The sequence below is a fragment of the Podarcis raffonei genome, chromosome 17, assembly GCF_027172205.1.
Source record: "Podarcis raffonei isolate rPodRaf1 chromosome 17, rPodRaf1.pri, whole genome shotgun sequence".
In the NCBI taxonomy this organism is placed as follows: domain Eukaryota; kingdom Metazoa; phylum Chordata; class Lepidosauria; order Squamata; family Lacertidae; genus Podarcis; species Podarcis raffonei.
In genome coordinates, this window is record NC_070618.1 from 14,968,155 (window position 1) to 14,995,091 (window position 26,937).

Here is a 26,937-nt window from a genome sequence, read left to right on the forward strand (position 1 = left end):
CTACTTGACACTGAGACAACAATTGTCAGGAGCGAGCTGCCAGTAAAACACATTGTGCAAGCTGGAGTTGACTCTTTTTAGCAAAAACACAATCTGCACAGACTTGGCGGAACGTCAGGCCTGATGAGCCACAGCAGCTCATACCTGGTAGGTATGGTTCAGTTATTGAGACTGAAAGTCCTCATAGCCATCTCCTCTCCTGGGTTTTCCCCAAGCAATCAGAGACTGAGCCTGTGTGAAGTTAACTGCTCTTTTCATGCCTCTTCTGGTTCTGGGAGGGGAGCTTGTGCCACTTCACCAGCCTGACTCATCTCTGCTTCTTGGCCTCTCTCCTCCCCTGTTTCAGCTTCTGTTTCTAACTGTGGACTTCTTTCTGCCACAGACTCCCAGCTCACCAAGACCTGTTACCTCTTCAGCTTCTGACTCTTCCTCCTCCCAGTCTTTTCCCTCTGACCACTCATTGTTGTCCTACCACCAATCCCCAGGCTCTGACCCTTCTTCCATTGGGGCTTCCCAAGATAGTTCCTTCCACCATTTCTCTGTATGGGGCATTTTCAGGGAGAAGCAGCGGACAGGGTGTGGTGTTTAATACCTTTTTCAACACTTGGCTTGTGCCCTCCATTTGGAGTAGGGGTTGTGAACTGGTGGACCTCCAGATATTGCTGGACTACAATTCTCATCATCCTTGACCATTTGACCATGCTGGCTGGGGCTGACAGAAGTCCAACTTATTCTGGAGGGTCAAAGGTTCTCTGATTGCAAGAGGATGACATTGCTCTTTTAAAAAAACAAAAAAAAAACATTTCTGGTCTTGCCAAATCTTGTTAGGAGAGCTTTCCCAGCGCAAATTGATTTTTGCTTGAAAGCTCATGCTGCAGCTCCTGGTGGCATTATAATAGTCAGTGTTCTGCAATCAAAATCAAATCAGTGCACATTTAAAGAATTTGGTGTAAGCTCTTAAGAACCATTGTGAGTCTGGGCTTTGCATACTTGGTATTCTTTGGGTACAATACTCTAGTAATCAGGTAATTTCTCCCTTCAGGGAAAAATGAGCACATGTACTTAGTCAGAGTGGGTGGTTATTTCAAGAGGCAATTCTGGCCACATTAAAAACCATTTCTGCAGTTAAAAGCTATAGAAGAATTTCAGAGCAGCTTGCATAACAGAGTGTACAAAGTAGTAATTCTCCCTTCTTCTCTATAGATTTGTGTCTTCACTCCATGTCAATTTAGTTAGATATTAGATCAGTTGTTTTTATTACCTGTGCGAAACAATCAGACGAAAACTCTAATGGGTTTTAAAGATGGAGAATGCCACAACACATTTTACCATGTGGGTATCTATTGCTGAAAATGTAACTCAGGGCTGAGGAACTTTTCACCCTCCAGAAGTTGTTTGACTCTCTCTTGTAGGAATGTTTTACATGTGAGGAAACAGAATGCGGGAATATGGATGTGATTTGCCCACACTGCAAGAGAAGAGGGGAAGGAGTGATCATAAACACAAGACTCTTTCACATAAAGCTAAACCATAGTTTAGTGTTAACATACAAATACAGCCATGATGTATGTTTGTATAGACTTGGCAAAACAACTTGGTTATTGGTAGCTAACATAGGGACCTCCAGCTGTTGCTGGAACACAACTCCCATCATCCTTGACCATTGGTTTTGCTGCCTGGGGCTGATGGGACCCCCTGGGTTGGATTACTGCAATGCGTTATTCATAGGGCTGCCTCTGAAGACAGTTCGGAAGCTTTTGCTGGTGCATAATTTGGTGGCCAGGTTGCTCACCTGGGACAAGATGGTTTGAGCATATCATACCGATCCTGGCCTGACTGCCAGTTCATTTCCAGGCCCAATTCAAAGTGCTGGTTTTGACCTATAAAGCTTTCAGTGGGGTGAAGGAAGGCGTTGTGACACCTGGGGCGGGCATCACGACGTAGGGCGCATGTGCAGCATTGCTACGTACAACGCATGCGCCATACGTAGCGACGCTGCATATGCACTGTATAGCGGTTTGCTGCCGGCGCCACTCCAGCACTGTACGGACAGTGCCAGGATCCCTCCGTCGCCTCTGCAGCTACAAACGGAGGATCCTCCAAAGGCAGCGGCGGCGCGATGGCTCCTCACGCCGTCACGAGCCCCTGTGGGGTGACTTATTGTCACCCCCGCAGGCATGGAACCCGGGGAGTACCCATGCCCCCCATTGCAACACCACTGCTCAGGACTGCAATACATCAAGGACTGACGCTCCCCATATATAAACTGTCCTGGACATCTGAGGTCCTTCTCCATGCTATTCCTCTATGTGAGGTCTGGAGGCTGGCAACCCAAGAATGGGCCTTTTCTGTAGTGATTGCCCATTTGTGGAATGCTCTGGCACCTTCATTATATATGCAGGGCCGTCTTAACCATAGGTGCCAGGGGTGTGGGGCACCCGGGCGCCAGGTTCTCAGGGCCACCACGCCTAGAGTCCGGGGCCCGAGAGTTGGAGTCCAGGGAAGATCCCACCCATCAGTCAGAGCACCGCAGTGGGCTCTTCTGCTGCAGGTGGCTCTGCACTGTGAGTTCAGGGGAGAGCGAGCCAGCGAGGCTCTGAGACGGTTGGCCAGCTCTGCCCTCCTGTGCACCTGGGATTGATGTAGGGCCATGGAGAAGCCTGCCCAGTGCACACTGCTTACACCACGAGGTGCCCGGCTTCGCTCAGTCACCAATGCCAACGTCTCAGGCTGGTTTCTTGCGCTGGGCTCTTTAAGTTTCCTGTTATCTTTTCCTGAGCAGAGATGAGCATGGTGTCAGCTGCCTGAAAAAAGGTCAACAACTCTGGGCACCCTGGCACCGCATATGCTTAAGACAGCCCTGTATATATGTTTAGGCACCAGGCGAAAACGTTCCTCTTCAACCAGGCCTTTGACTGATTAATATCCAACAGCCTTTTAAATGTATATGTGGGAAGGGATCATTATTGTTTTGTTATTTTGGTTTAATTATTTACTTGTTTTTCATCCAGTATTTTATTCTGCGAACTGCCCTCTTTGTGGAAATAAATAAATAAAGGTAGATAGGTAAAGGTAAAGGACCCCTGGACAGTGAAGTCCAAAGGTGACTATGGGGTTGCACACTCATCTCGCTTTCAGGTTGAAGGAGCCGGTGTTTGTCCACAGACAGCTTTCCAGGTCATGTGGCCAGCATGACTAAACCACTTCTGGTGCAACAGAACACTGTGACGGAAACCAGAGCACACTGAAACACCATTTACCTTCCCGCAGCAGCGATACCTGTTTATGTACTCGCACTGGTGTGCTTTCGAACTGCTATGTTGGCGGGAGCTGGGACAGAGTAACGGGAGCTCACCCCGTCATGGGGATTCAAACCTCCAACCTTCCAATTGGCAAGCCCAAGAGGTTCAGTGCTTTAGACTGCAGCGCCACCCGCATCCCTTAAATAACTAGCGTCCAGCAATATTTGGATGACACCACAAAAGCTATCCCTATATTACATGTTAGAGACACTATATGGATTACAACCAGACAGATACAAACAGGTGTCCGTATGCAAGGTGGACCTATAGAGTCATAAAATACCTGCGTCATGCAGATCAGGTGTGTCTTAGCAAATTTGCTTCTCTTTTCCTCCTTGAGTAAGCTGACCTGTTTCATCTCGAGGGCTTTTTTTGAAACCTCTGGTGTAGGAAACCAGCCACTTTAAAGGTTTCTATGAGCTGTGAAACTTCTGGAATCCAAATTCTTTACTCTGGCCGACATCCTAGAAGGCTGTCTCTGCTTGGGCTTGACATTCTTGAAGTGTCAGGGCCCAAATAGCTTTATTCATTAGTCGCAGGAGAGCCCAGCAGTCCACTTGGAATTGCATTGCCTCATAGTGGGTAGCGGTGACTTCCACTCTGTCTGGTGTTTTGACTTCTGGAGCCGAATGGCACAGCTGTATAGCAGCTGTGTTTCATTTATGTTTGAGAACAAGGCCCTATTGTCCGTCTCAAATATAATTTACCCCCCTCCCTTTCTCCCACGCTCCTCATTCATTCTTATCCACCCTGCTTTCCTATACATTTTTGGCTGCTTACGGGAAAAGTAGCAACGGAGAGAGACGTTCGCACTACGAAGCCTGACATTCACATATTGTCAACATCTATCAGGAAGAAACTGCAGTCATGTCTGCATTTCTTTTGGCACAAGCCAGAAATACAATAAATTGGCTCAGAAACTGACATAATTGAGAGTGGATTCCTTTCCGTATGTTTTCTGTACATACAATGCATATGTGATTTGGGGGGTGGCGTGGTGGCAGGTTCTGCACACCCACTTACTTCTTATCAATGTGGAAGCAAATACATGTACACTTGGATGCATGTATTATTGCATCAGGCATTTAAGTTCGCATGATCAGGGTTTGAAACTGTGCTCGGCCTGTGTGCATACAGCAAGACAGTGTGTTGGCTGTGGTGAGGCCAAGCTATCAGGGATATGACTGAGGGGCCAGGGGCCAGCAAGCATGGTTCCAATCTACCCATCACAAGAGGGGTATCAGGTGAGAGGGATCAAGTACCCAAATAGGGCTATTGTGCTGTACTGTGAATGAAGTTCCTACTGCCTCACAGTGGCAGAGCTAGCCCCTCGGGCACCCGGAGCGGCGTACATGCCGTGCACCTGGACGGTGCACCTGGGGTGACCCGCCTGGGGGGGCAATCGGCGCAGCGATCGGCATCCAGGGGGACAATCGACACAGCGATCAGCACCCAGGGGGGCAGTGCGGCGATCAGCCCAGGGGGGATTTTGTCAACCCCCTCAGGGATGACACCCGGGGTTGGCTGCCCTCACTACCTCCCTTCCTACGCCCCTGCTGCCTCGCATCCCTGCCTTCAGCCATCAACTCACTAACTGACTTTAGGCAAGCCAATATCTCTCAGCGTCATATCTGCAATACACAGATGATAGCATAGGGCTTTTGTGTAGGTTGCTGAGATACTCTGATGGATAGCTGAGACAAATACTAAACAAGGCTTTGCAATGCATGTGTTGATCAGAAAGGAGGCCCATTGAGTTCAGTGGAATTTACTTCCAGGAAAGTGAATTCAGCAGGCATGGACTTGGTCTTTCAAATTTCAGCAGCACCCTATGCAAGGCCAAAATGAATACAGTCGTACCTTGGTTTTTGAACAGCTGAGTTCCCGAAGTTTTGGCTCCCGAACACCGCAAACCCGGAAGTGACTGTTCCAGTTTGAGAACTACTTTTGGAAGCCGAACATCTGACAGGGCTTCCACGGCTTCCAATTGGCTGCAGGAGCTTCCTGCAGCCAATCAGAAGCCGCACTTTGGTTTTCGAACGTTTTGGAAGTCGAACTGACTTCTGGAGCGGATTCCGTTAGACTTTCAAGGTACGGCTGTAACTTTGTTTTGTTTTTATAAGGTATTAAAAATGATCCCTAATTAATGCTTTTTCTCAATATACTGTTCTGGGGTTATGTGTTTGTGTGTGTTTTAAAATAATCTTGAATGGCCCTTGACCCTTGCAGTGTGCCTTGCTGCTGTGAGTCTTCACCTCCAAACTGTTGAAATCTGGTCCACTTCACACCTTCATGTTCAGAAAGCCACTGGGCTGTGTTCACAAGCAGGATCTATTTTCTGCTGCCTCTGGTTGTCATAGGCACATAATAAATACTATCTTGCTTGCTTCCCCCTCCTCTCCATTTCTTTTTCCTTTTATTTTATCCTTGCCTCACTGAAAGATGAGCCAGCAGTATAAATCCAAGAGTAACAAACCACAAGGCTCTTTTAAAGGTAAAGGGACTTCTGACCATTAGGTCCAGTCGTGGCTGACTCTGGGGTTGCGGCGCTCATCTCGCTTTATTGGCCAAGGGAGCCGGCGTACAGCTTCTGGGTCATGTGGCCAGCATGACTAAGCTGCTTCTGGCAAACCAGAGCAGCGCACGGAAATGCCATTTACCTTCCCACCAGAGCGGTACCTATTTATCTACTTGCACTTTGACGTGCTTTCGAACTGCTAGGTTGGCAGGAGCTGGGACAGAGCGACGGGAGCTCACCCCGTCACGGGGATTCGAACTGCTGACCTTCTGATCAGCAAGTCCTAGGCTCTGTGGTTTAACCTTAATCCGTGGATTTTTTAAAAAAAACTGCAGGTGGTTGGTCACCAGAGTGATATACCTCAGAAGACCTCAATTCGGGAGTAGCCGATGTGATGATCTCCAGATGTTATTGAACTTTAACTCCTATCTGCCCCAGCTAGTATGGTCAGTGATCATGGATGGGGACGACTGAAAAAAATAATTTATGCAAATTCTCCCGGATTAAGGTGTGGATTATTTGTCTCCAAGTATCGTCGGAAAAAGAGCCAGCTAGTTCAGGTTAATGGCCCATGTAGTCTAACATTCTGTTCTTACAGGGACACACACCCCAATACAAAAAAATGTATCAAAATACATTAAAATGTATATCTTATGGTAAAATGTATTTAGAAATGCATACATGGATATAGAGAGAGCATTTAAATATATGTTTGTGATAAAGCAGACGCTAAATATTTAAATACAGTCGTACCTTGGATCTTGAACACCTTGGCTCCTGAACAAATCGGCTCCCGAATCATTGAAACCCAAAAGTGAGTGTTCCGGTTTACGAACGATTTTCGGAAGCTGAACGTCTGGTGCGGCTTCCGCAGCTTCCGATTGGCTGCAGGGTGCTCCTACAGCCAATTGGAAGTCACACTTTGGTTTTTGAACAGTTCCGGAAGTCAAATGGACTCCCGGAATGCATTCTGTTTGAAAACCAAGGTACCTATCTCAATATGAATTTTGTGCAGGTTTTTGTTTGTTTGTTTTTTTGTTTTAAATCACAGATCGATGCAGAACTAGGACAGGTTAAAGAGCAGACATGCTCAAAGCATTTCCCGTGCCTTTTCTATTGCCTCTCATACATATTTAATTGCAAGATGGATAGTTGGGGTGGGGTGCATGCAAAGATACAACAGGAGATCCAGTTGCTGAACAGCATGATTTTTACTGCAGATAAAGTGTTTTATTATTTCTAAGCCTGTAGCGATTTATCAGATGTGTCTTTATTTTCTAGTTCTAGATTGTAGGCTCCTCAGGGCAGCCACCTGTTGCTTTTCTTTATGGTACTCTGTAAAGCACCTTTTAGAATAGGACATAAGAACAATGACAGATCCTCCAAGTGTCCCCTTTTTCCAGGGACACTCCTGTATTTACAGCTGTCCCGGTTTCTGAATTGATCCTGCAATGTCCCGCTTTTCCTTAGGACGTCCCTATTTTCATCAGAGAAATGTTGGAGGGTATGGAGTTATGCAACCCCCGAACCAAGGAGATAAGTAACTATACATCCTTCAGAAGACATCGGAAGGCAGCCCTGGATAGGGAAGCTTTCTATTGTTTAACGTTTTATTATGTTTTTATATATGTTGGAAGCTGCCCAGAGTGGCTGAAGCAACACAGTCCGATGGGTGGGGAGTAATAATAATAATAATTTATTTATAGCCCGCCCATCTGGCTGGGTTTCCCCAGCCACTCTGGGTGGCTCCCAACAGAATACTAAAAACACGATAAAACATCAAACATTAAAAACTTCCCTAAACAGGGCTGCCTTGAGATGTCTTCCAAAAGTTAGGTAGTTGTTTATTTCCTTGACATCTGATGGGAGGGCGTTCCACAGGGCAGGCACCACTGCCTGGTTCCCTGTAACCTCACTTCTCGCAGTGAGGGAACCGCCTGAAGGCCCTCGGAGCTGGACCTCAGTTTCCGGGCAGAATGACGGCGGTGGAGACACCCCTTCAGGTATACTGGGCCGAGGCCATTTAGGGCTTTCAAGGTCAGCACCAACACTTTGAATTGTGCTTGTATTATGGACATCCCTATTTTCATCAGAAAATGTTGGAGGGTATGCAATAATTAAGTACAGTGGTGCCTCGCAAGACGAAAAAAATCCGTTCCGTGAGTCTCTTCGTCTAGCGGTTTTTTCGTCTTGCGAAGCAACCCTATTAGCGGCTTAGCGGATTAGCGCTATTAGCGGCTTAGCGGCTTAGCGGCTATTAAAGGCTTAGCGGCTTAGCGGCTAAAAGGCTATTAGCGGCTTAGCGGCTTAGAAAAAGGGGGGAGCGAAAAAATCGCAAGACTCGCAAGACTCGCAAGACGTTTTCATCTTGCGAAGCAAGCCCATAGGGAAATTTGTCTTGCGAAGCAACTCAAAAATGGAAAACCCTTTCGTCTAGCGGGTTTTTCGTCTTACGAGGCATTCGTCTTGCGGGGCACCACTGTATTGACGTGAGAGATGGTTTTCTACTCTCTTTGTTAGGTGGCAAATAAGGCCTAGATAGCAGAAGCCCCGCATGTGTGGATGGAGATAGGTGTCTACCTGGCCGCACCCCCCTTTTGCCACATCCACCATTGGTGTGTAAGCTCTGGAAAGTTGCCCCTGAGGGAACATGACCCTCAGGCTAAGGAAGGTTCCCCACACCTGACACAGCATGTCACTGGCTACACATGGCAAGAGTCCATAACTTTGTGCTGGTGCTCACAATGTCTCCTTTTACATATGGTGTGAGTGAATCACTGTGGTAATGCTTGTAATAGCTGAGAGTCAAGAAAAATGGGTCACCGAAAGGCTCATTTATTTTTACTACATTCATTTCCACAACACTTTTCGTCTTAAGCAGATGTGTCAAGAGTTACTTCAAGGAAATGCAGCAGCGCTTCTGAGGCGGCAGTTGTTTACTGTTCAAGCTGCATGATGATGACACTTCTTTTTTTCAGGTAACGACAGAGCCATCAGATTTTTAATTGGAATTGTATGGGAGAAGAGGTTTTCTTTTCTTTTAAAGAGAGAATTCACTGCTAACCGGTTCTCTGTGTCCCCACCCCCGCCCCTTGAAAATGTGACAAGATGAAAATCTATTCAGTGGCTTTAAGCCATGTAAGCTTTAGTCACAGAGAACAAAGAGGCGTGTAATGCCTTTTTTATGTGGCACACTGGAATGTGACGCTGTAAACCCCCACAGGGGCTTTATTATCAACTGCTTCCAGCCTAAGCACTGCAGAAGCGTCAGGTGGGGAAGGATGTAAGTTGGGGCCACAGCTTCTAAGGTGGAGTGGAAGCCCTGATGGAGCAGATTTAGGACCTGCTCTTTCCCAGTGAGTTCTGGGAATCCCAAAGTGGATGAAATCTAGGGTGTGTCCTCCAATGTGCCTTGAAAGCCATGGAGTTTTCGCTCCATCAGCACCCTGGATATTTCAGATCACATGAGGAGAGGAGAACTAGTGTGGTTTGTGGGGTGTGCCTAGTACAAATTTCTTGACGCCTCTCTTCCTGTCCTATGACACCTCTGGTGTACTGCACCGGCAGCAGAGAAGCGCACATCTGTCAATTTCAGTTTCTCATTTCTCCAATCTTAAGTTCAGTTCTGCACAGTTCGGTTCTCAGGAGACCTTAAAGTTCAGTTCCCCGCAGTTCTATATCAGTTCCTGAATTTTTGTAAGTCTTCATGAAAATTCACCGCAGATTTCCTACAAATTTCTCCAAATAAATAATTTTGTATTTTCAGTTTTGCCGAACATACACATTTTTCAAGCAAATTTTCCCCAATGTGTATTTTTATTTTGAATAGTGAATGGATTTTTTTTACACACACTTCACCTTGTATATTCATATTTCTGCACAATACTTGGTCGGAGAACAGCATTACAAAATAAGGAGAAGTGCCAACTTCGATGGATGGCAGTGTTTTGGTTTGTGTATTGTTTCAGGAAGTGTAGACTAGATAGATTCCCCTTCAGATGAGAAGGGAATCCCTCATGCCCTCTCTGCCTGGCATGCTGGTGGCCTTATAACAAATAAGGTGAGGTCTGGTGTACCCCACCGGGCAATGCCACCATGTAGGAGGCCTGAAGGAAGGTCCAGAGCAGCCAGGAGGACAGAACTACCACCAGCAGCAGCTCACTTTGTCTGCTACAAAACTGCTTCGGCCAAAACAGAGGCTTCACAACACCTGCGAAGAGGTATGGGCATGGCAGACCTCTTGTGCAAGCTCAAAGCAGATTGAAGAATCTCTTCTGTGTACCACATTCTGCTTTCGAATTTTGGCATGGTGGGATGGATTCATTTCCTGTTCGACCAAAACTTTTTGGAAGGTAGCCTAGCAAGTTATTTCAGTTTACCGGATAAGCCCATTCGTGAGGATGGGGTGAGAGTCAGGGCAAGCACATGGCATGGGTTGATACCTGTCCTGTATAATACAAGACTGTCCCGTATTTCAATGTAAAATGTCCTGTATTGATACGGTTTTGTCCTGTATTTCAGGTCTTCTCTCTCTCTGCCAAGTTAGGGATCCTCTCCAAATAATAATAATAATAATAATAATAATAATAATAATAATTTATTATTTGTACCCCCATCCATCTGGCGGCTTCCAAAAAGAAATATTAAAATACTCTAATACATGAAACATTAAAAGCTTCCCTAAACAGGGCTGCCATCAGATGTCTTCTAAAAGTCTGGTAGTTGTTGTTCTCTTTGACATCTGGTGGGATGGCGCCACTACTGAGAAGGCCCTCTGCCTGGTTCCCTGTAACTTGGCTTCTTGCAGTGAGGGAACCGCCAGAAGGCCCTCGGCGCTGGACCTCAGTGTCCGGGCAGAACAATGGGGGTGGAGACGCTCCTGCATGTATTTGACAGGGTGTGTGAAAGGTCATGTATTTAAGCTCCGGGAAGCCAAGCACAGACAGATTTACAAATTCATGTGTATGTGCCAGAGGGGCCATCCTGTTAGGCTGCAATAGATTGTAATGGATTGCTTGGAAGTCACTTCAGCACCAGGGGGGGTCACCCCCCAACTGCCATGACCCGCCCTACCCTGTATTTTGTCAGGTGGCAACCCTAGTTACTACAGTCAATTCTTCTATGCTGAACAGGTCTGTTACTGTGCCACATGAGAGTGGCTTAACAATCCATCGCTTATCACAGGGAATTCTGGGAATTATAGCTCTGTGAGGGGAATAGGGGTCTCCTAACTACTCTCAGCACCCTTGACAAACCCCAGCTTCCACAATTCTTTGGGGGAAGCCATGAGTAAGTTTGTGTTGGAGATAAATTGAGTTTTTAAGGAAGAGTGGTTGAGGAGTGGACCTGCGAGTACCACTGTTAAGGGTAGGTGATCGCTTTCAATATTGTGGACCACTTCAAACTCGATAACAAACTTGTGTGCAAATCGTGAGATTGCAATGACACTGCCGCCGAACTTTGTAAAATGGGTATATTCCTTGGGCCAATCTCCCTCAGTACAGTGGTACCTCAGGTTACATACGCTTCAGGTTACATACGCTTCAGGTTACTGACTCTGCTAACCCAGAAATAGTGCTTCAGGTTAAGAACTTTGCTTCAGGATGAGAACAGAAATCGTGCTCCGGTGGCGCGGCAGCAGCAGGAGGCCCCATTAGCTAAAGTGGTGCTTCAGGTTAAGAACAGTTTCAGGTTAAGTACGGACCTCCGGAACAAATTAAGTACTTAATCCGAGGTACCACTGTATTACCGTTTAATATTAATGGGTCCCTCCGCCTTATACCCTGGGCTAAAGCCACGACTGTTTCAGGGGGTATCATGGTGCAGTCATACCTCGGGATGAATATGCCTCAGCCTAAATATTTTCGGGTTGTGCTCCGTGGCGACCCGGAAGTTACGGAGTGCGTTACTTCCAGGTTTCACCACTCATGCATGCACAGACGCATCTTACGTTCGCTTCAGGATACGAACGGGGCTCCGGAATGGATCCCGTTTGCATCCAGAGGTACCACTGTACGTTAAACATGGTGTGAATGTGGCCTGTGACAAAAGTTTGTAGGCAAACATGAAAAGGGACTGGGGAAGGGGAAGAAAGTTAAGTAGCATCTGCAATACCCAATCTTGTACTTTGGCGTCATTTCTGTTTGTTTGCCTCCTCTTGCTGCTCACTCAATCCCTGCCGCTTGGGGAATTCTCTCATTAATGTGGTAATACCACAACAGAATGAGGGCAGGACATATCGCTCACACTCTGAACTGGCTTTGTGACGAAGCTACGTTGCCAAATATTTTGTGGCAGTGTCACAAGGCCAATTCAGCAAGCTTTCTGTCCTCACTCATTTGCTGCTGTGCTGGGTTTCTCCATCAGTTTTATACTTATCCATACCTTGGGAGTCTCTCAGGCATGTAGTTATGCCCCTCTTGTTGATGGTTGCCCTGCTTTGGCTACAAAGCTCTTGGCACGCTGGGACTGAGTTCAACCTTAGAAGGAGTGATAAGTGTCCCAGCAGCTCAAAATCTGTTCCCAGTTTACTCAAACGGTCCATAAGACTTAGTTGAATGGATGGAATATAAATATATTAGTATCAGTGGGATTACTATGTCATATATATAGTTTCCCAAAGCATAGCAGAATCTTCCTTTTGTAAGTGTTAAATGAGCCCAGCCAGTCAAGCCCACTCAGCACTAAAATTGCTCTATCATATATATCCATCAGAAGAGATTCACAACTTCCCTTTGACTCATAAAATCATAGAACTGTAGAGTTTTAAAGAACCACAAGTGTCATCTTAGTCCAGTCCTCTGCAATGCAGAAATCTTTTGCCCAACGTGGGGCTCGAACCCAGATTAAGAGTCTCATGCTGTCACATAAGTACAATTAAAAAAAACCCACAACTATCCTAAGACACATGTGTCCTTCATCTCTTTCTGTTCTCTAGTCTTAGGTCTCCTGTGTGCCTGTAATTTCTTATGACATGGTCTGGAAAGTCTCTAGGGATAATGTGGCAATGTGACATAAACAGCAAGGCTAGGGGGAGGCAGAAATCCAAAATGCCATCTAAGTTTCTAAGGTGGTGCTGGTGCATTTAGGAACACAGGAAGCTGCCTTTATACGGAGTCCATCTAGTTCAGTAATGGCAGCAACACTCCAGTTTTTCAGGACGAGGTCTCCCTTAGGCCTAGATGAAGAAGCTGGAGATTGAACGTGGGGCAATTTATATCCAGAACATGTTGTCATTCTCTGCCTGCCTCCCCCCAAAAAGTATCTGCACAGAACAAGTGTATAAACACCCAGTACTGATTCCTGAACATTTTATTTCTGGTAAAAAGCATTCCAGCCTTCAACATAAACTTTCCCAAGCATTCTGCAGCTGCTGGAACCATTTCTTAAACAAACCTTTGTGACTGTCTTCTCTTTTGGCAGCTTGGGTGTTACTACTAGTCTGTGTAGGTGTTACTACTAGTCTGCAAGGCTGCTACTACAAGTCCGCCTACTTTTCTTCTGTGATACACTGAGACTCAAGAAACTGCACCTGCACAAGGGTTTCCCTGCTTTCCTTCCTTCCCAGCCATTTGTTTCTCTGTGTCTCAATAGCTGCTATCCATTAAAACACAAGGAACTGTAGCTTCATCCATTTAAAATTGTTGTAGCGTAAATTAAGCGGAATGTTGTTTAAAATGCTGTTGGTCGTACTGGTGACCCCCTGTGATATATATTTATGGAATGCCCTCCCAGCTGATGTCAGACAGATAAACAGCTATGTGATTTTTAAAAGATACCTGAAGGCAGCCCTGTTCAGAGAAGGTTTTAGTGCTTGATGTTGTACAGTGGTACCTCGGGTTACAGATGCTTCAGGTTACAGACTCCGCTAACCCAGAAATAGTACCTCGGGTTAAGAACTTTGCTTCAGGATGAGAACAGAAATCATGCTCTGGTGATGCAGCGGCAGCAGGAGGCCCCATTAGCTAAAGTGGTGCTTCAGGTTAAGAACAGTTTCAGGTTAAGAACGGACCTCCGGAACAAATTAAGTACTTAACCAGAGGTACCACTGTCTTGTGTTTTTACTGTTTTTCATTGGAAGCCGCCCAGAGTGGCTGAGGGAACCCAGTCAGATGGGTGGCATATAAATAACTACTATTACTATTCTGTTTTAATAATAGTTACTGTTTTGTACTATTTGTTTGTTAATGGTTGCGAAAGCCTTTTTCTCTGGGAAAAAAAAAACACACACCAGCAATTCAGTAGGGGCAAATCCAGCCAAAGTTGTGCACATTTAGGCTGCAATACTATATACATTTACATTCATGGAATTTGATTCAGATTTTAATGAGAACCTTTTTGAAATAGCACGCGAACTGAAAATTCGTACTTCTCCAAATTTTGTGATCCATAGACTCTTAGAGTTGGAAGGGACCCAAAGTTCATCTAGTCCAACCAAATGATGTGTACAAAATGCAGATATTAGGGGAAGACTTGCCTGTTTGGATACAGATATGTGTATGTTAGATGGTAAAAGGGAAAGGGAAAGGACCCCTGGACGGTTAAGTCCAGTCAAAGGCGACTATGGGGTTGCGGCGCTCATCTCGCTTTCAGGCCAAGGGAGCCGGGATTTGTCCACAGACAGTTTTCCAGGAGCGATCTGCCCCCAAATGCTGATGAATTTTTGTCAGGATCAGGTAGCAGGGGATGGGGAAAGACTCATCTCCAAGACCCTGTGGAGCTATTGGCAATTACGGTAGAAGATATTGAGCTAAATGGATAAATAGTCTTACCTTGTGTAATGCAGATTTCTATGATCTTATGCTTCAAAAAGGTAGTTCAGTTGTTTTTCCAAACATATCACATAGTTATGAGATGAAACATTTTTGGTACCTTTTTTTATAGCAGTAACTTATATGCAGACGTGGGTTGTTGTTTTTTTAATGACTTAGAGAAGAGGAGGAGTGGCTTAATGATTAAGACAGTGACTTGTAAATCGATATTAAGCAAAGCCCTGCTCCATAGAGTGGAGAGTTAGCATGTGGGGCAGCCAATCAGTGCTGTGCAAATCTGTTATCCACTGCAAATCACAGGCTGTACATCTGCCCAGTTTGGGGTGAGTGGATTTCCACAGGGCTAAAACCGCATTCCTTTGCATTTCCTTTGAAATGGCGGTGGCTAATTTTAAGCAGTGATTCAAGTTTGTTTTCTTTAATCTGTGTGAGGCTTTCAAACGTTCATCATTGTTCGCCAAGAATCCACAGAAGCTCCCACGTGGATTTCGTAGGAGACCTTTACTGATTTTGTTCTCTAAAAGAGCCAGTGAAACAAGGTTTTGGGAGGAAAATGTCATCCTGCAGCAATGCAGGTTCATTAAGTTCCATTGTTTTGGGAGCAAAGCCATGTCGTCTGTTTGTTTTTAAATGTGGGAGTGAGCTTTAATTAAGCAGCCCACATTTGGGTGTGCCAAAACATTTCACCAAGAATTTGCAATTAAGCATGTTGAGTGTTATTGGATCTTATGTTTTCCAAGATGTAAGATAATGACACAAAGGGCAAGAGTGGATTTAGCTTTCTTACTCTGTATTGATGCCTCTGGTGTTATAGAAAAATGGGTGCCGTAATGGGAGCTTTGTGGACAATATCACACATCATATGGAAGCAATCCCAGGCAGGAAACTGAAACCAATCTTGGCTGTCTGCTTTGTTTTACCCACCTGTGTAATGCACATGTTTCAAAAGCCATTCTTGTCTCATTCCTTCATAATATTATTAGGTATACACCTAAAACATATATTAAATTTTTTCACTGGAGTGATTTCAGTAGCATAGATCAAGGTGTCTGAATGGTGTCTCACAGCTATCTGTCAGTTAAATGATTGGTATGTATGTGAGAAAGCTTACCAAACATTGGTAAAAACTAGACTTCATGACACTTAAGCTGAAGTGGAATCAACTTCACTCAAGGATCTTTTTTGAAAGACCAGTCAGCAGAATCTCTTGATTTGCATAATATGGTCAAATTACTTCTCATTAAGAGAGACTGTCTTGGCACTTATGTTACTTTTTTTTAATTCTGCTGGTCATTTCAATGATTGCACTGCACCCATTGCTAGTCCTACTCAGAGGAGACATATTGAAATTAATGGCTTATTAATTTCAGTGGGTCTCCTCTGAGTAGGACTAACCCAATGATTTCTAGGAAGAATGGAAGCCCTTTTGAGACTATGTAAAGAGAATTATACTATAATGAATTCATGAGCAGGATTTGAACTAGGAGCACCAGAAATAATTAGAGACTACTGTATTGTGGATATTGTCTGAAAGAGTGAAGATAGGTTTCAGCAATAAGGTAGTATAAGAAAAGCACCACAGAGAAAGGGATGGGAAGTCGATAAAGCAAAAGAAAAAATCATCATGTATTGGAATTTTATGTGAAATTTCTGGAAATATAATAATGCTTTAAAAAAAAAGATATAACCCAATGATTTTGGTTAGATTTGGCTGCATTTTTAGGGTTTTTTTGTTCTTACAAACAAAACGCAAAAAGCAAAAGAATGGCTGGAGTGTACTTACTGTAAAAATCAGTAAACCCAAGCCTCTTGGACTTGCCAATCAGAAGGTCAGCGGTTCAAATCCCCGTGATGGGGTGAACTCCCGTTGCTCTGTTCCAGCTCCTGCCAACCTAGCAGTTCAAAAGCACACCAGTGCAAGTAGATAAATAGGTATTGCTGTGGCAGGAAGGGAAATGGCGTTTCCATTCACTCTGGTTTCCGTCATGGTGTTCCGTTATGCCAAAAGCAGTTTAGTCATACTGGCCACATGACCTGGAAAGCTGTCTGTGGACAAATGTGGCTCCCTCAGCCTGAAAGTGAGATGAGCACTGCAACCCCATAGTCGCCTTTGACTGGACTTAACCGCCCACGGTCCTTTACCTTTTTATTATTATTGTTGTAAAAATCCACATCCATTGCTTGGTCCACTTTTGCCTCTGAAAGGTTATCCACAAGAGACCAAGCCTCTCTTGCTGAAAAAGGTTCCCCACTCTATTGTAAGGACTGCTGAGATACGTATGTGTAATAACTTGGACATCTGAGACCTATTATATAAAAACAATCCTATACAAAGCTGCCCAGAAGCAAGCTTCATTAAACCCAATGGCACTTACTTCCATGTAACCTTGTACCGGATTGCCCTGTTAATTACATTGACATGAACTTGCCTTGGGTCTTTCGTGATGGGAAAAATCTAAAAGTCAGGGTAGCATAATACCCAGCTAAGATATTGCAAAATAGCAAGTAAGTTTTCAGATTCTCTTGAACTCGTCTTCAGGGTGGATGTCAAGCAAAAGTATACGGGAAATTGAAAAAAAAGCAAGGGCATGATGTTGGAAATCAAAAGTCTGCAGTTTGTAGCATTTCTAAGAGAGCGTGGGAGAGGCGCTGGGCAAAATTTTATTAGATCTAATCTCTGCTAGGTGCAAAACAGATTTCAGGTTGAAATAAGAGCTGTCGGGAGACAGTAGCAATAGCTGCTGTTCTTGAAAACATAGAATTTAGCAGATACTTAGATCTGTCTCCTGGACATGTTAGTCTTACCTGTAAGGCAGGTAGCAGCAATAAAGTGCTCACCTTTATATTATATTAACAAAGCTGGGGATTCATTCTTTCTTATGGGTCGGAGAGTGAAAATCAGCATTAAAAAAAAGTAAAAACACTATTTTCTTTGTTAAGTGGAAAATTCGAGATTATGGCATTGTGAAGTAGAAGAGTTCTAATTCATTTGACTCTGTGGCAGAAAAATAAATTTTCATATTTTCAGTCAATAGAGTAAGCTCAGCATGCAGAAATAAATATAGGAAGAGGCCACAGATATCTTGCAACCAGAGGAGGAGTGTCAAAGTTTCCCCCACCACTGCGCCCACCTCCTGTGCTACGAAAGCCTCATCGTTTTCTCATTTTGACTCCCTCTGCCAGCATTGCAGCATCTATTGTGCTCTGTTTACAACTGTAGATGATGCTCAGAGGAGTCGCATTCTATAAGGAGCTCCCAGTACCAGGCTTCATTGTTGGCAAAGAGTGGCAGTCCTTCTTTTCCAACGCAGTCGCTTACTCTATTACGAAACTAACAGGAAAGGCTCGAATGTACAGGAATGAAGTAGATGTAGTGAATAAGCGAAGCAATCATTTTTTTAAAAAAACCAACAACAACCCCACAAACAGTGCAATTCTACGAATGCTTACTCAGAAGTAAGAGCCATTGATTTAATGGAGACTCCAATCAGAGACTGGGACGCAGGTGGTGCTGTGGGTTAAACCACAGAGCCTAGGACTTGCCATTCAGAAGGTCGGTGGTTCGAATCCCCACAATGGGGTGAGCTCCTGTTGCTCGGTCCCTGCTCCTACCAACCTAGCAGTTCGAAAGCACATCAAAGTGCAAGTAGATAAATAGGTACCACTCCGGAGGGAAGGTAAACGGCGTTTCCGTGCGCTGCTCTGGTTCACCAGAAGCGGCTTAGTCATGCTGTACGCAGGCTCCCTTGGCCAATAAAACAAGATGAGTGCCGCAACCCCAGAGTCTGTCACGACTGGACTTAATGGTCAGGGGTCCCTTTACCTTTTACCAGTCAGAGACTAGATGTTTACCATGTTGTTGTTACTGGAATTCTGTGAGCTCCAACAAAATATCTATGGAATAAATATAGTCTGTAGGACAGCGGAGGCTCCATGATGGAGCATCTGCTTTGAATGCAGGTGGTTACAGGATCAACCTTTGGCATCTCCAGTCAGGGCTGGGAGAGAACCCAGTCTGAAATCCTGGAGAGCTACTGAACCAGTGATTTCACTCATTATAAGACAGCGTCCTGGACTTTCTATGTGTTGCACTCTTCAGGGATACACTTTTATGTTTAACTAAATGCATTTGGGGAGGGGGGGGCTGCAAGGGACAAGCCTGCTACCTCCAAATCCTGTTGCCATTCTCACATACCTTCTGACATCCCTCAGATGAAAATAGGGACATTTCTCATTCCCCATCTGTCAGGCTTGAGGAATTCTCCCCCCTCCCCCATGATTTCAAGAAGCAGGGAGGAAACAAGAAAGCTCTTATGATTTATTCAGTCATTACAGCAGAAGACAAAGAATCCTGTCCAGTGTGGTGTAGTGGTTAAGAGCAGTGGACTTGTTAATCTGGACTCGTAATCTGGTGAAGCGGGTTCGATTCCCTGCTCCTCCACATGCAACTGCTGGGTGACCTTGGGCTAGTCACACTTCTCTGAAGTCTCTCAGCCCCACTCACCTCACAGTGTTTGTTGTGGGGGAGGAAGGGAAAAGGAGATTGTTAGCTGCTTTGAGACTCCTTGGGGTAGTGATAAAGTGGGGTATCAAATCCAAACTCTTCTTCTTCCTCCTCCTTCATGATGGAGTTGCTCACTGTGGCTCCTCCCCCTTCCCTCTCTCCCAACAGCATCTGACCCTACAGTGGCCCCCTGTGGTCAAATGCCTCTGTGTCTGTTGCTCTTGCACCCTTAACGAATGTCACATTCTAAGGGACAGCAGATCATCTATGCTGTCTAATGAAGTGTCCACTGGCCGCTGTGTCTCCCCCACTGTTTCTTCTAACACCTCATAACTTGGCTGCTCGCCTGTCTCTGACTTGTTATCTCCCTCATAATTTGGCTGTAATTCAACCCAGCCTCCCTCTTCCCTGTCAGCTACAGGAGAAGGGGGGGCAATCACCCTTCCTCTTCATTCCAGTCCCCAACACCACCCAACTGACCTTTCTCGACACCCCCCTTTTCTTTTGGTCTTCCCCTCAGAGCATTTCCTATCAGAAGAAGGGCAAGTGCCATCACCACCACACCAAGGAGACACCACACACAGAGACACACAGCCTCCACCATCCTGACAAAACACCCTCAATCCAAATTTTATGTTATCTTACTCTTTGGTAAATTAACAAAAATACAGCCATACAGTGGTACCTCGGGTTACAAACGCTTCAGGTTACATACGCTTCGGGTTACATACTCCGCTAACCCAGAAATATTAACTCGGGTTAAGAACTTTGCTTCAGGATAAGAACAAAAATTGTGCAGTGGCGGCACGACAGTAGCAGGAGGCCCCATTAACTAAAGTGGTGCTTCAGGTTAAGAACAGTTTCAGGTTAAGAACGGACCTCCGGAACAAATTAAGTACTTATCCTGAGGTACCACTGTAAATGTTTTTAGAAAGGGGCAAGATTAGATGAAGGCAGGGGCATATGAAGTGGGGGGCAAAGGGGGCAGTCAGCCCCAGGTGCCACTCTGGGGTGTGTGTGAAAAGATGGCCCCTGCACGCGCAGTCCGTATGGGCGCTGCTCACGTGGTGTCCGTATGGGCTGCCACTTCCGTGTGCCTGAACGGGCTGCCTCTCGCACGGTGACCGTATGGGCTGCCATGCATGCCACTCTGTACGGGATGCTGCACATGCGCACTCCATATGGGCTGCCCCACCCTGGGTGCTGGAGAGGGTTCCTCCACCACTGGATGCAGGTGCACAAAGCATTTTTTTTTAAAAAAAATCAATGCTCCTACTCCTTGCGCTCCCCTCAGCAACCCCTTTCTTCCGCCCAGAGTGGCCCTGCCCTCTGCTTGCCCCTCAGAGCTGATGCATCAGTTGGGGCTTTCTCCTCGCCTGCTCTCCGGCAGCCGCTATGAGCTGCCCAAAGGAGGAGGCCAGTGGCGGCGGCCATGGAGAGGCAACTGGATGCTCCCTCACAGCCACAGCCATTGCTCAGGACAAGTGCCAGTTCGTTCTCCTCCCCAAGCTCCACAGCAACAACACTGGTGGGTGGGTGGGAATAGGGACATTCTGGGATCCAATCAGAAGCCGGGGTGGATTTTTGTAATTCTGGGACTGTCCCTGGGAAATCAGGACACTTGTAGGGTATGTTTTCATTGCCTTCCAACTCATGGAGGGTGACTGTCTGAGCAGGGAGTCTTCTGTCCTTGTGGAGACTCACCACTTCAGGCAGCCGCCCTCCATGAATTGGAGGAAGATGGAGTCACAGAGTTGGCACAGTCATCCCCATCATATGATTAGTTAACCCTGAATACACATGTCTGAAGAGGGCTTAGGTGCCACTGTTTTTAAATAAAACATGGGTTACTACTTGTGCCTTAGATGAACGAACCACAGTATGAACACAGGCAAATAAAATAAAATGGTGATTTCAAAAATGATGCTGATGATTATGATGAGACTTGAATAAGATGATTGAATGAGAAGTAGTTTGTGATTGTGTTACGGGTAGGGTCAATTTTTTCATAGCAATGGATGCTGGCATGTTCCTGATGCGGGGTTGTTGTTTTTCCAAAGCCAAAACCTGAGTCAGCAAGAAATTAAGAGAAAACCATTTGAATCTCCTCTTAACCTGCGTCTTTCAGGTATACAAATAATAGCACGTTGTAAATATTTGTATTCGTGACACATTTGAGGAAATGTGTGTTTAAAAGGTAGAAGCCTTACTGAGCACACTTGACTGCAGTTATTGTTTGTACTTGTCAGCAAAATACCACATGCTGTAATTTTCCTTTGTTTGGGCTGTGTTCTGGTATTTATTTCATGTTAGCACCAAACGTAAATTCTTCCCTGTAGCCCAGGTATAAACTGTAACTCTGTGAAGCTTTCTTAAAAGGAAAGGATCTACAGTACTGTGTATGCTTTGGAAAGGCCCAGTGCATGCTACAGATACTGAGAAGACCACAGCAGTGTAATAAATGTCCCTGGCTAAGGGATTCAGATGGCTATTTGCTGAGTGAGAGAATCTATATACATAGCCTCACCATCCAGCAAATGAATGAAGAACTTTCTGTCCCTAGTATTCAGCCACATCACAGAACTGTTGCTGATATTGCTACTGCTCCAGCCCCAAGTCCCAGTATAATTCCCCTCCTGATCGAATTGGGCATCTCTGCATTCTCCCAACAGCATAGACACAGCTGGAAGAAACACCAACACATAATTAAGTAGGAAGGGCTGAGCTGTGCACTCTGCATTTTCTGTTCCATTTGTCTATGTGGTTTTTTTCCAGAAGCTTTCCCTGCATCCTATCATACCACTGGGTGCTAAGTGTTGAGATTTTTTATGCTATAGAATCCCACGAAATAATCCACATATCACCAAGACTTTTGGATCTTGCCTTCCTTTTCAAGGAGGGCTCCACCATGCTGAATGAAGTCACTTCTGGAGAACGTCAGATGCAATTCCGTTTGATGATGATTTAGTAAACATGTTTATTATTGCATCTCCATAAACAAATTTATTAATACCTATGCTTCATCTATACAGATACCATTTTCCACTTAGATAATACATTCATTTAGTGGTTAGTTTTTGCTGCTATATGCTTTCCGCTGTTTTAATCCAAAAAAATGTGGGTAGAAGAAAAACGACAACCGCATGCTATTATTTAAATGTTGTCCAAGAGTTTGAACAGTCAACAAGTAAATTCTTGTTGTATGGTTTCACTTACTCAGAGGTAACTGGCCAAGAGGTTGTTTAAGACCAACCCTAGTATGTTACATTCCTAAACAGAGTCACATGCTATAGAGTAAGCCTCATTGAACTTACTGGGACTTTCTTCCCAGTGAGTTTTCTAGCACTCACTAGAAATATGTAATAGAATCTTAACCTCACATTTAACCCAACATTCAAGACACTATTTTGGTGGTGGTGTTGCTTAGTCTCTGTAAGACACCTTGATTTTATTTTATTTTTAAGATGATGATGATTATGATTTTGTCTATACTGCTTTATATTGTTAAGAAAAAAACGTCAAAGTGGTTTACAACACATTAAACATAAAATAAAACAACCCAGAATAAAATATTACTGAAGAAATTCAAATACAAATTGTACATTCAAAACAACAAAATTAACAGGAAGCTAAAATATTATCCTAAAGATTTCAAAATAATACATTATAAAGGACAGCAACTACAGAATACACATTTAGCGCAGCAATACATATTTATTAAACATTTCAGAAGAAAATGTTACTTAAGGAAGTTGAATATAAAATGCACATTTAAAACAGCACGATTAACAAGAGAATAAAATATTATCCAGCACAGAACATATCTGCTGCTGTTGCTGCCAGTCCTGCCAATGGTGGTTCATAGTGAGTAGCATCTTAGACTCACAGACCCAGGTCTGCACTAAGAGACAGCCAAGATGGTCTCTGGCCTCTTAAGCAGCCTCAGCTTCTGTAGCTGGAGTCAGTCAGGACCTCACCCTCCCAGCCCAGTTGGAAGAAGGCCTGCGGTCTTCCAGGACTCACAGCCAAAATGAATCCTAAAGTCCAGCCCAAAACATGATCCTTTTGTTTATTCCATGTCAAATCGACAAGGGATGGCAAAATTCTGTTTTCCTTGCAGGCACTGGGGTGGGGGGCTTCAAACATGAACTTGAGTGCAAAGCACTCAAAAGTAGGGAGTCTTCATAATAAAGTTGATGCCATCTTTCAGAAAATATATTTCTGCCATGGAGCACAAACGCAGCACCTAGGGCTGGGCAAAATTCCCCCAGTGGACTGCCCCCCCTCCTCTGTGTAGGTGATGCCCCCAGGTTTGTAGTGGTTGGGGAGGGGTGTTACATTTTTGCATGGAAGCGGGCACACATTCTTTTCTTTTTGCAACTGTAAGGACTGCCAGCTTCCAAGGACAGATCTTTGGGTCTCAAATTTCAGCGGTGCCCTATGTGCAACGCTAAAATTTGGCACCCCTCTGCCTCTCGTGCTCCACTTGGTGCATCCCTGGCAGTACAGTGGTACCTCTGGTTAAGAACTTAATTCGTTCTGGAGGTCTGTTCTTAACCTGAAACTGTTCTTAACTTGGGGTACCACTTTAGCTAATGGGGCCTCCCGCTGCCGCTGCCATGCGATTTCTGTTCTCATCCTGAAGCAAAGTTCTTAAGCTGAGGTACTATTTCTGGGTTAGCAGAGTCTGTAACCTGAAGCGCCTGTAACCTGAAGCGTCTGTAACCCGAGGTATCACTGTATCCCCAAGAGTCCGCACCCAGTGCAACCGAACCAATCGTGCTCCCCTAAATCTGCCTCTGCAGCTTTCTGACACCCGTTATTTCATTTTCCTCACAGCAATCTGGTTAAAGGTGTTGTGAGAAAAACAAAATGGCAGCCACCATGAAAACGGGACGTGGGGAAGGCTCCCCAAACTGTAGGGTGGAGCCCTTTTGAGGGAGGTTGCAGCCTATTCCCCTCACAGAGCTACAATTCTCAGAGTGGTCTACCAGTCAAAAGGGAATTGTAGTTCGGGGTGTGGGTGTATATATGGAGTAAGGGCCTTCTAGCAACTTCCATTACCTTGAACAATCTACAGTTCCCATGATACTTTGGGGTAGCCATGACTGCTCAAAGTGGCATGACACTTAAACGTATTGTGCGGATTGGGCCTGAAATATACTCAGAGTCGCAAAGTGATTTCATGCTCTTTATTCAGCTCATAGTGGTGAGGAGGAATGAATGAAAGTCCCCTCAAAGTATCTGCTTTATATACATTATTTACACAATGGGCTGCACATGATTGGCTAATTCCAGAATTCTACTGTAAGCCAATCAGGTTGTGGATTCACTTCTATCTGGAGCATGATTGGGTAGTTCCTGCCAACCAATCATACTGCTGCATTGTTCTAGGACCAATCAGACTGCTGCATTCTGAATCCTATTGTTCTAGGACCAATCAGACTGCTGCCTTTTGGATCCTATTGTTCTAGGACCAATCAGACTGCTGCAGTTTGGATCCTATTCAACTCAGTACATAACAGGGCCTAAATAAATAAACAAAATAAACCTTGTGAAAACTAGGGCCACCTGAATTCTGCAGGTTGTTTGCCAAGTGGCAACGTGGGACCATACTTGTAAGCAAGCCTTGCCGTTCCCCCTGTTTTGTTTGCTTTTTAATCTCTTACGTAATCCTATACTTTGGCTGGCAGCTTCCTGGACACTTGTTTGCTCTCCTGGGGGGGTATCCTTTGCAGTGTTCAAGGTATATAAGGACACACACGCACGCACATGCACACGCAACAGGGCTTGTGTCCCTTTAACTCGGTTGTTAGGTTGTGTACCCGCCGTTTCCCCCGGGGGACTCTGCTCTCGGTTGCTGCTCCCATAGCTGAGTCTGAGAGACAGAGAGACGGAGACAGAGAGACAGAGAGGGGAGACAAATATCTTCTCTTCCTCAGCGAACAAGTAGCTAGTCCTTAGCTGACATGTTATTTCCCTGAAAGCCTGGCTGTTTTGTGAGGCAGGTGGAGACAGTGGCACAGATGTATCTGGTGGCTTCTGTTCTACAAAGGCTCTGCTTCTGTCTCTCTTTCTAAAAATATACATATAAATTTGTATCTGAAATTCCTTGCTGCTTCCAGCCTCTCTACCTCTCTCTGACAGGCAATTTCTCTTCTCTTCCCCCCCCCACCCTCTTTTGCCAAGGAAAAAAGGAAAAGGCAGACGGAAATAGAAAGGAAGAGGCAACAGCTCGAAGACCAAATACTTCAGCTGCAGCATTTCAAGGTAAGGGGCTGAGTTGTGGGGGGAGCTGCTGGGTTGACCAGAGCTGTTTTGTTATTAGACATGCAGATCACACATTGGAGAGCTGCAAAGAGCCTGTTCCGACATGAAGCAGCCTGCTCTGCCAGAGCTGTGTCTGTTCCAGCTAATCAGATCCTCCCCAGGTCTCTTTGCTGTGTGTGAGATTCTCAGCTACACAGCCCCATGTTTCTGAAAAGGATGGGGCAGAGCAGAGATGGGAAAGGTGTGGAATCTGGGGGGTGGGGGTGGGGAGCGGTGAGAGGAAGGCATATGCTGCACGCAGCTTTATTGCCGCAAATTCATTCTTCGTTTTATACCTCTGAAATGCAATGGATGTGGATTTGGGTGTGTTCGCTGCATTGCTTAGATGGTCTGCTTGACGGCTCTACAGATGCTCAGGGTTTTTTTTCTGTCTCTTGATTACTATAGTATTTAGTCGTTACATTTTGTGTGTCTGTGTGTTTGCTTCCGTGTATCAAATTGCCTGATCTATTGATCCGAAATAGGTGTTTGGCACCATGCCATATAGACATAGAAGTCTAATCTGTGTCGATACCCAGAAAATAAGGGATTATGGATTGGAAACTTTGGGAGGTATATCCTGAAACGTGGATCAATTTCCCCACCTCACTTACCTGGGTCTCACCAGTCCAGATTTTTCCAAACATCAGATATACCTTGCGGAGGGCAGAGCCCCTGCTTCCCTTGCAGAAGGACTAGGCATCTCCAAAGGATTGTTTTGGAGAAAGATCTCTGCTCAGAATCCTGGAGAGTTGCTGCTGGAGTGTCTAACCTCATGCAGGAGATCTCCCTGCCTTTACACACTCCAGTATGCTGAACACCTTTCTGTTGAAAACAAACAGAGCCTGAGCTGGGAGTCTGGTGCTGTAAGGATGTTAAAAGCTTAGCAGGGTTCAGCTTGGTCAGTGACTGGATGGGATTTCCTGGGAATCTCCACACAAGTAGCTCTGAATTTCCCAAAGCGAGCATAGGATATGATTGTAAATAAAGAAACAAATAGATGAATACACACACAGAGAGAAAGAGACTTGTCTAAAGCTTACATGCGATGTGTCCTAATGTCCACTCAAATAGCTGGCAGCTGCAGGCATTCAGCACCTGCTCAGATTGAGACTAGCAATGCATTTTCCCCTCCAAGCAATGTTGTATTTTTATGCCACAAATTCCACACATGTGTGTTTGTTGGAGAGCAGGAAGAGAGTTTCCATCCAGGGCACTGCTAAAGGAAGGAGGTTCCTATGTTGTGGATCAGGTCTACTTCACGGATAATTTTATTTGTAGGTCTGGAAATGGATGTGATTTCAATTTCAGGCCCGTGTGGCACCTTTAAGACTAAGCAATTCAGGCTGCAATCCTGTACATACCAGGGAGCAAGACCTATGGAACTCAGTGATGCTTACTTCTGAATAATATATAGTTTCTTTGACATGAAGCCACACTGGAAATTGGGATAGCAGAGACCCCTCTGAACCAAGGTGAGACACTTAGATGCAATGTTTAAGTGTCTGCTGTTTCTTTGAAAAGAAAGGTGAT

The 26,937-nt window shown here is 45.1% G+C and overlaps 1 protein-coding gene across 1 annotated transcript in view; it reads left to right on the top strand.

Annotated features, from left to right (window-relative positions):
- Positions 1–26,937, top strand: part of LOC128405292 (paralemmin-2-like) — a 113,346-nt gene that overhangs the window by 12,108 nt on the left and 74,301 nt on the right. Inside the window, exon 2 of the mRNA XM_053371795.1 lies at positions 25,285–25,365. Within this exon, the coding sequence (XP_053227770.1) occupies positions 25,285–25,365 (81 nt within the window). The remainder of the gene's footprint in view (positions 1–25,284; positions 25,366–26,937) is intronic.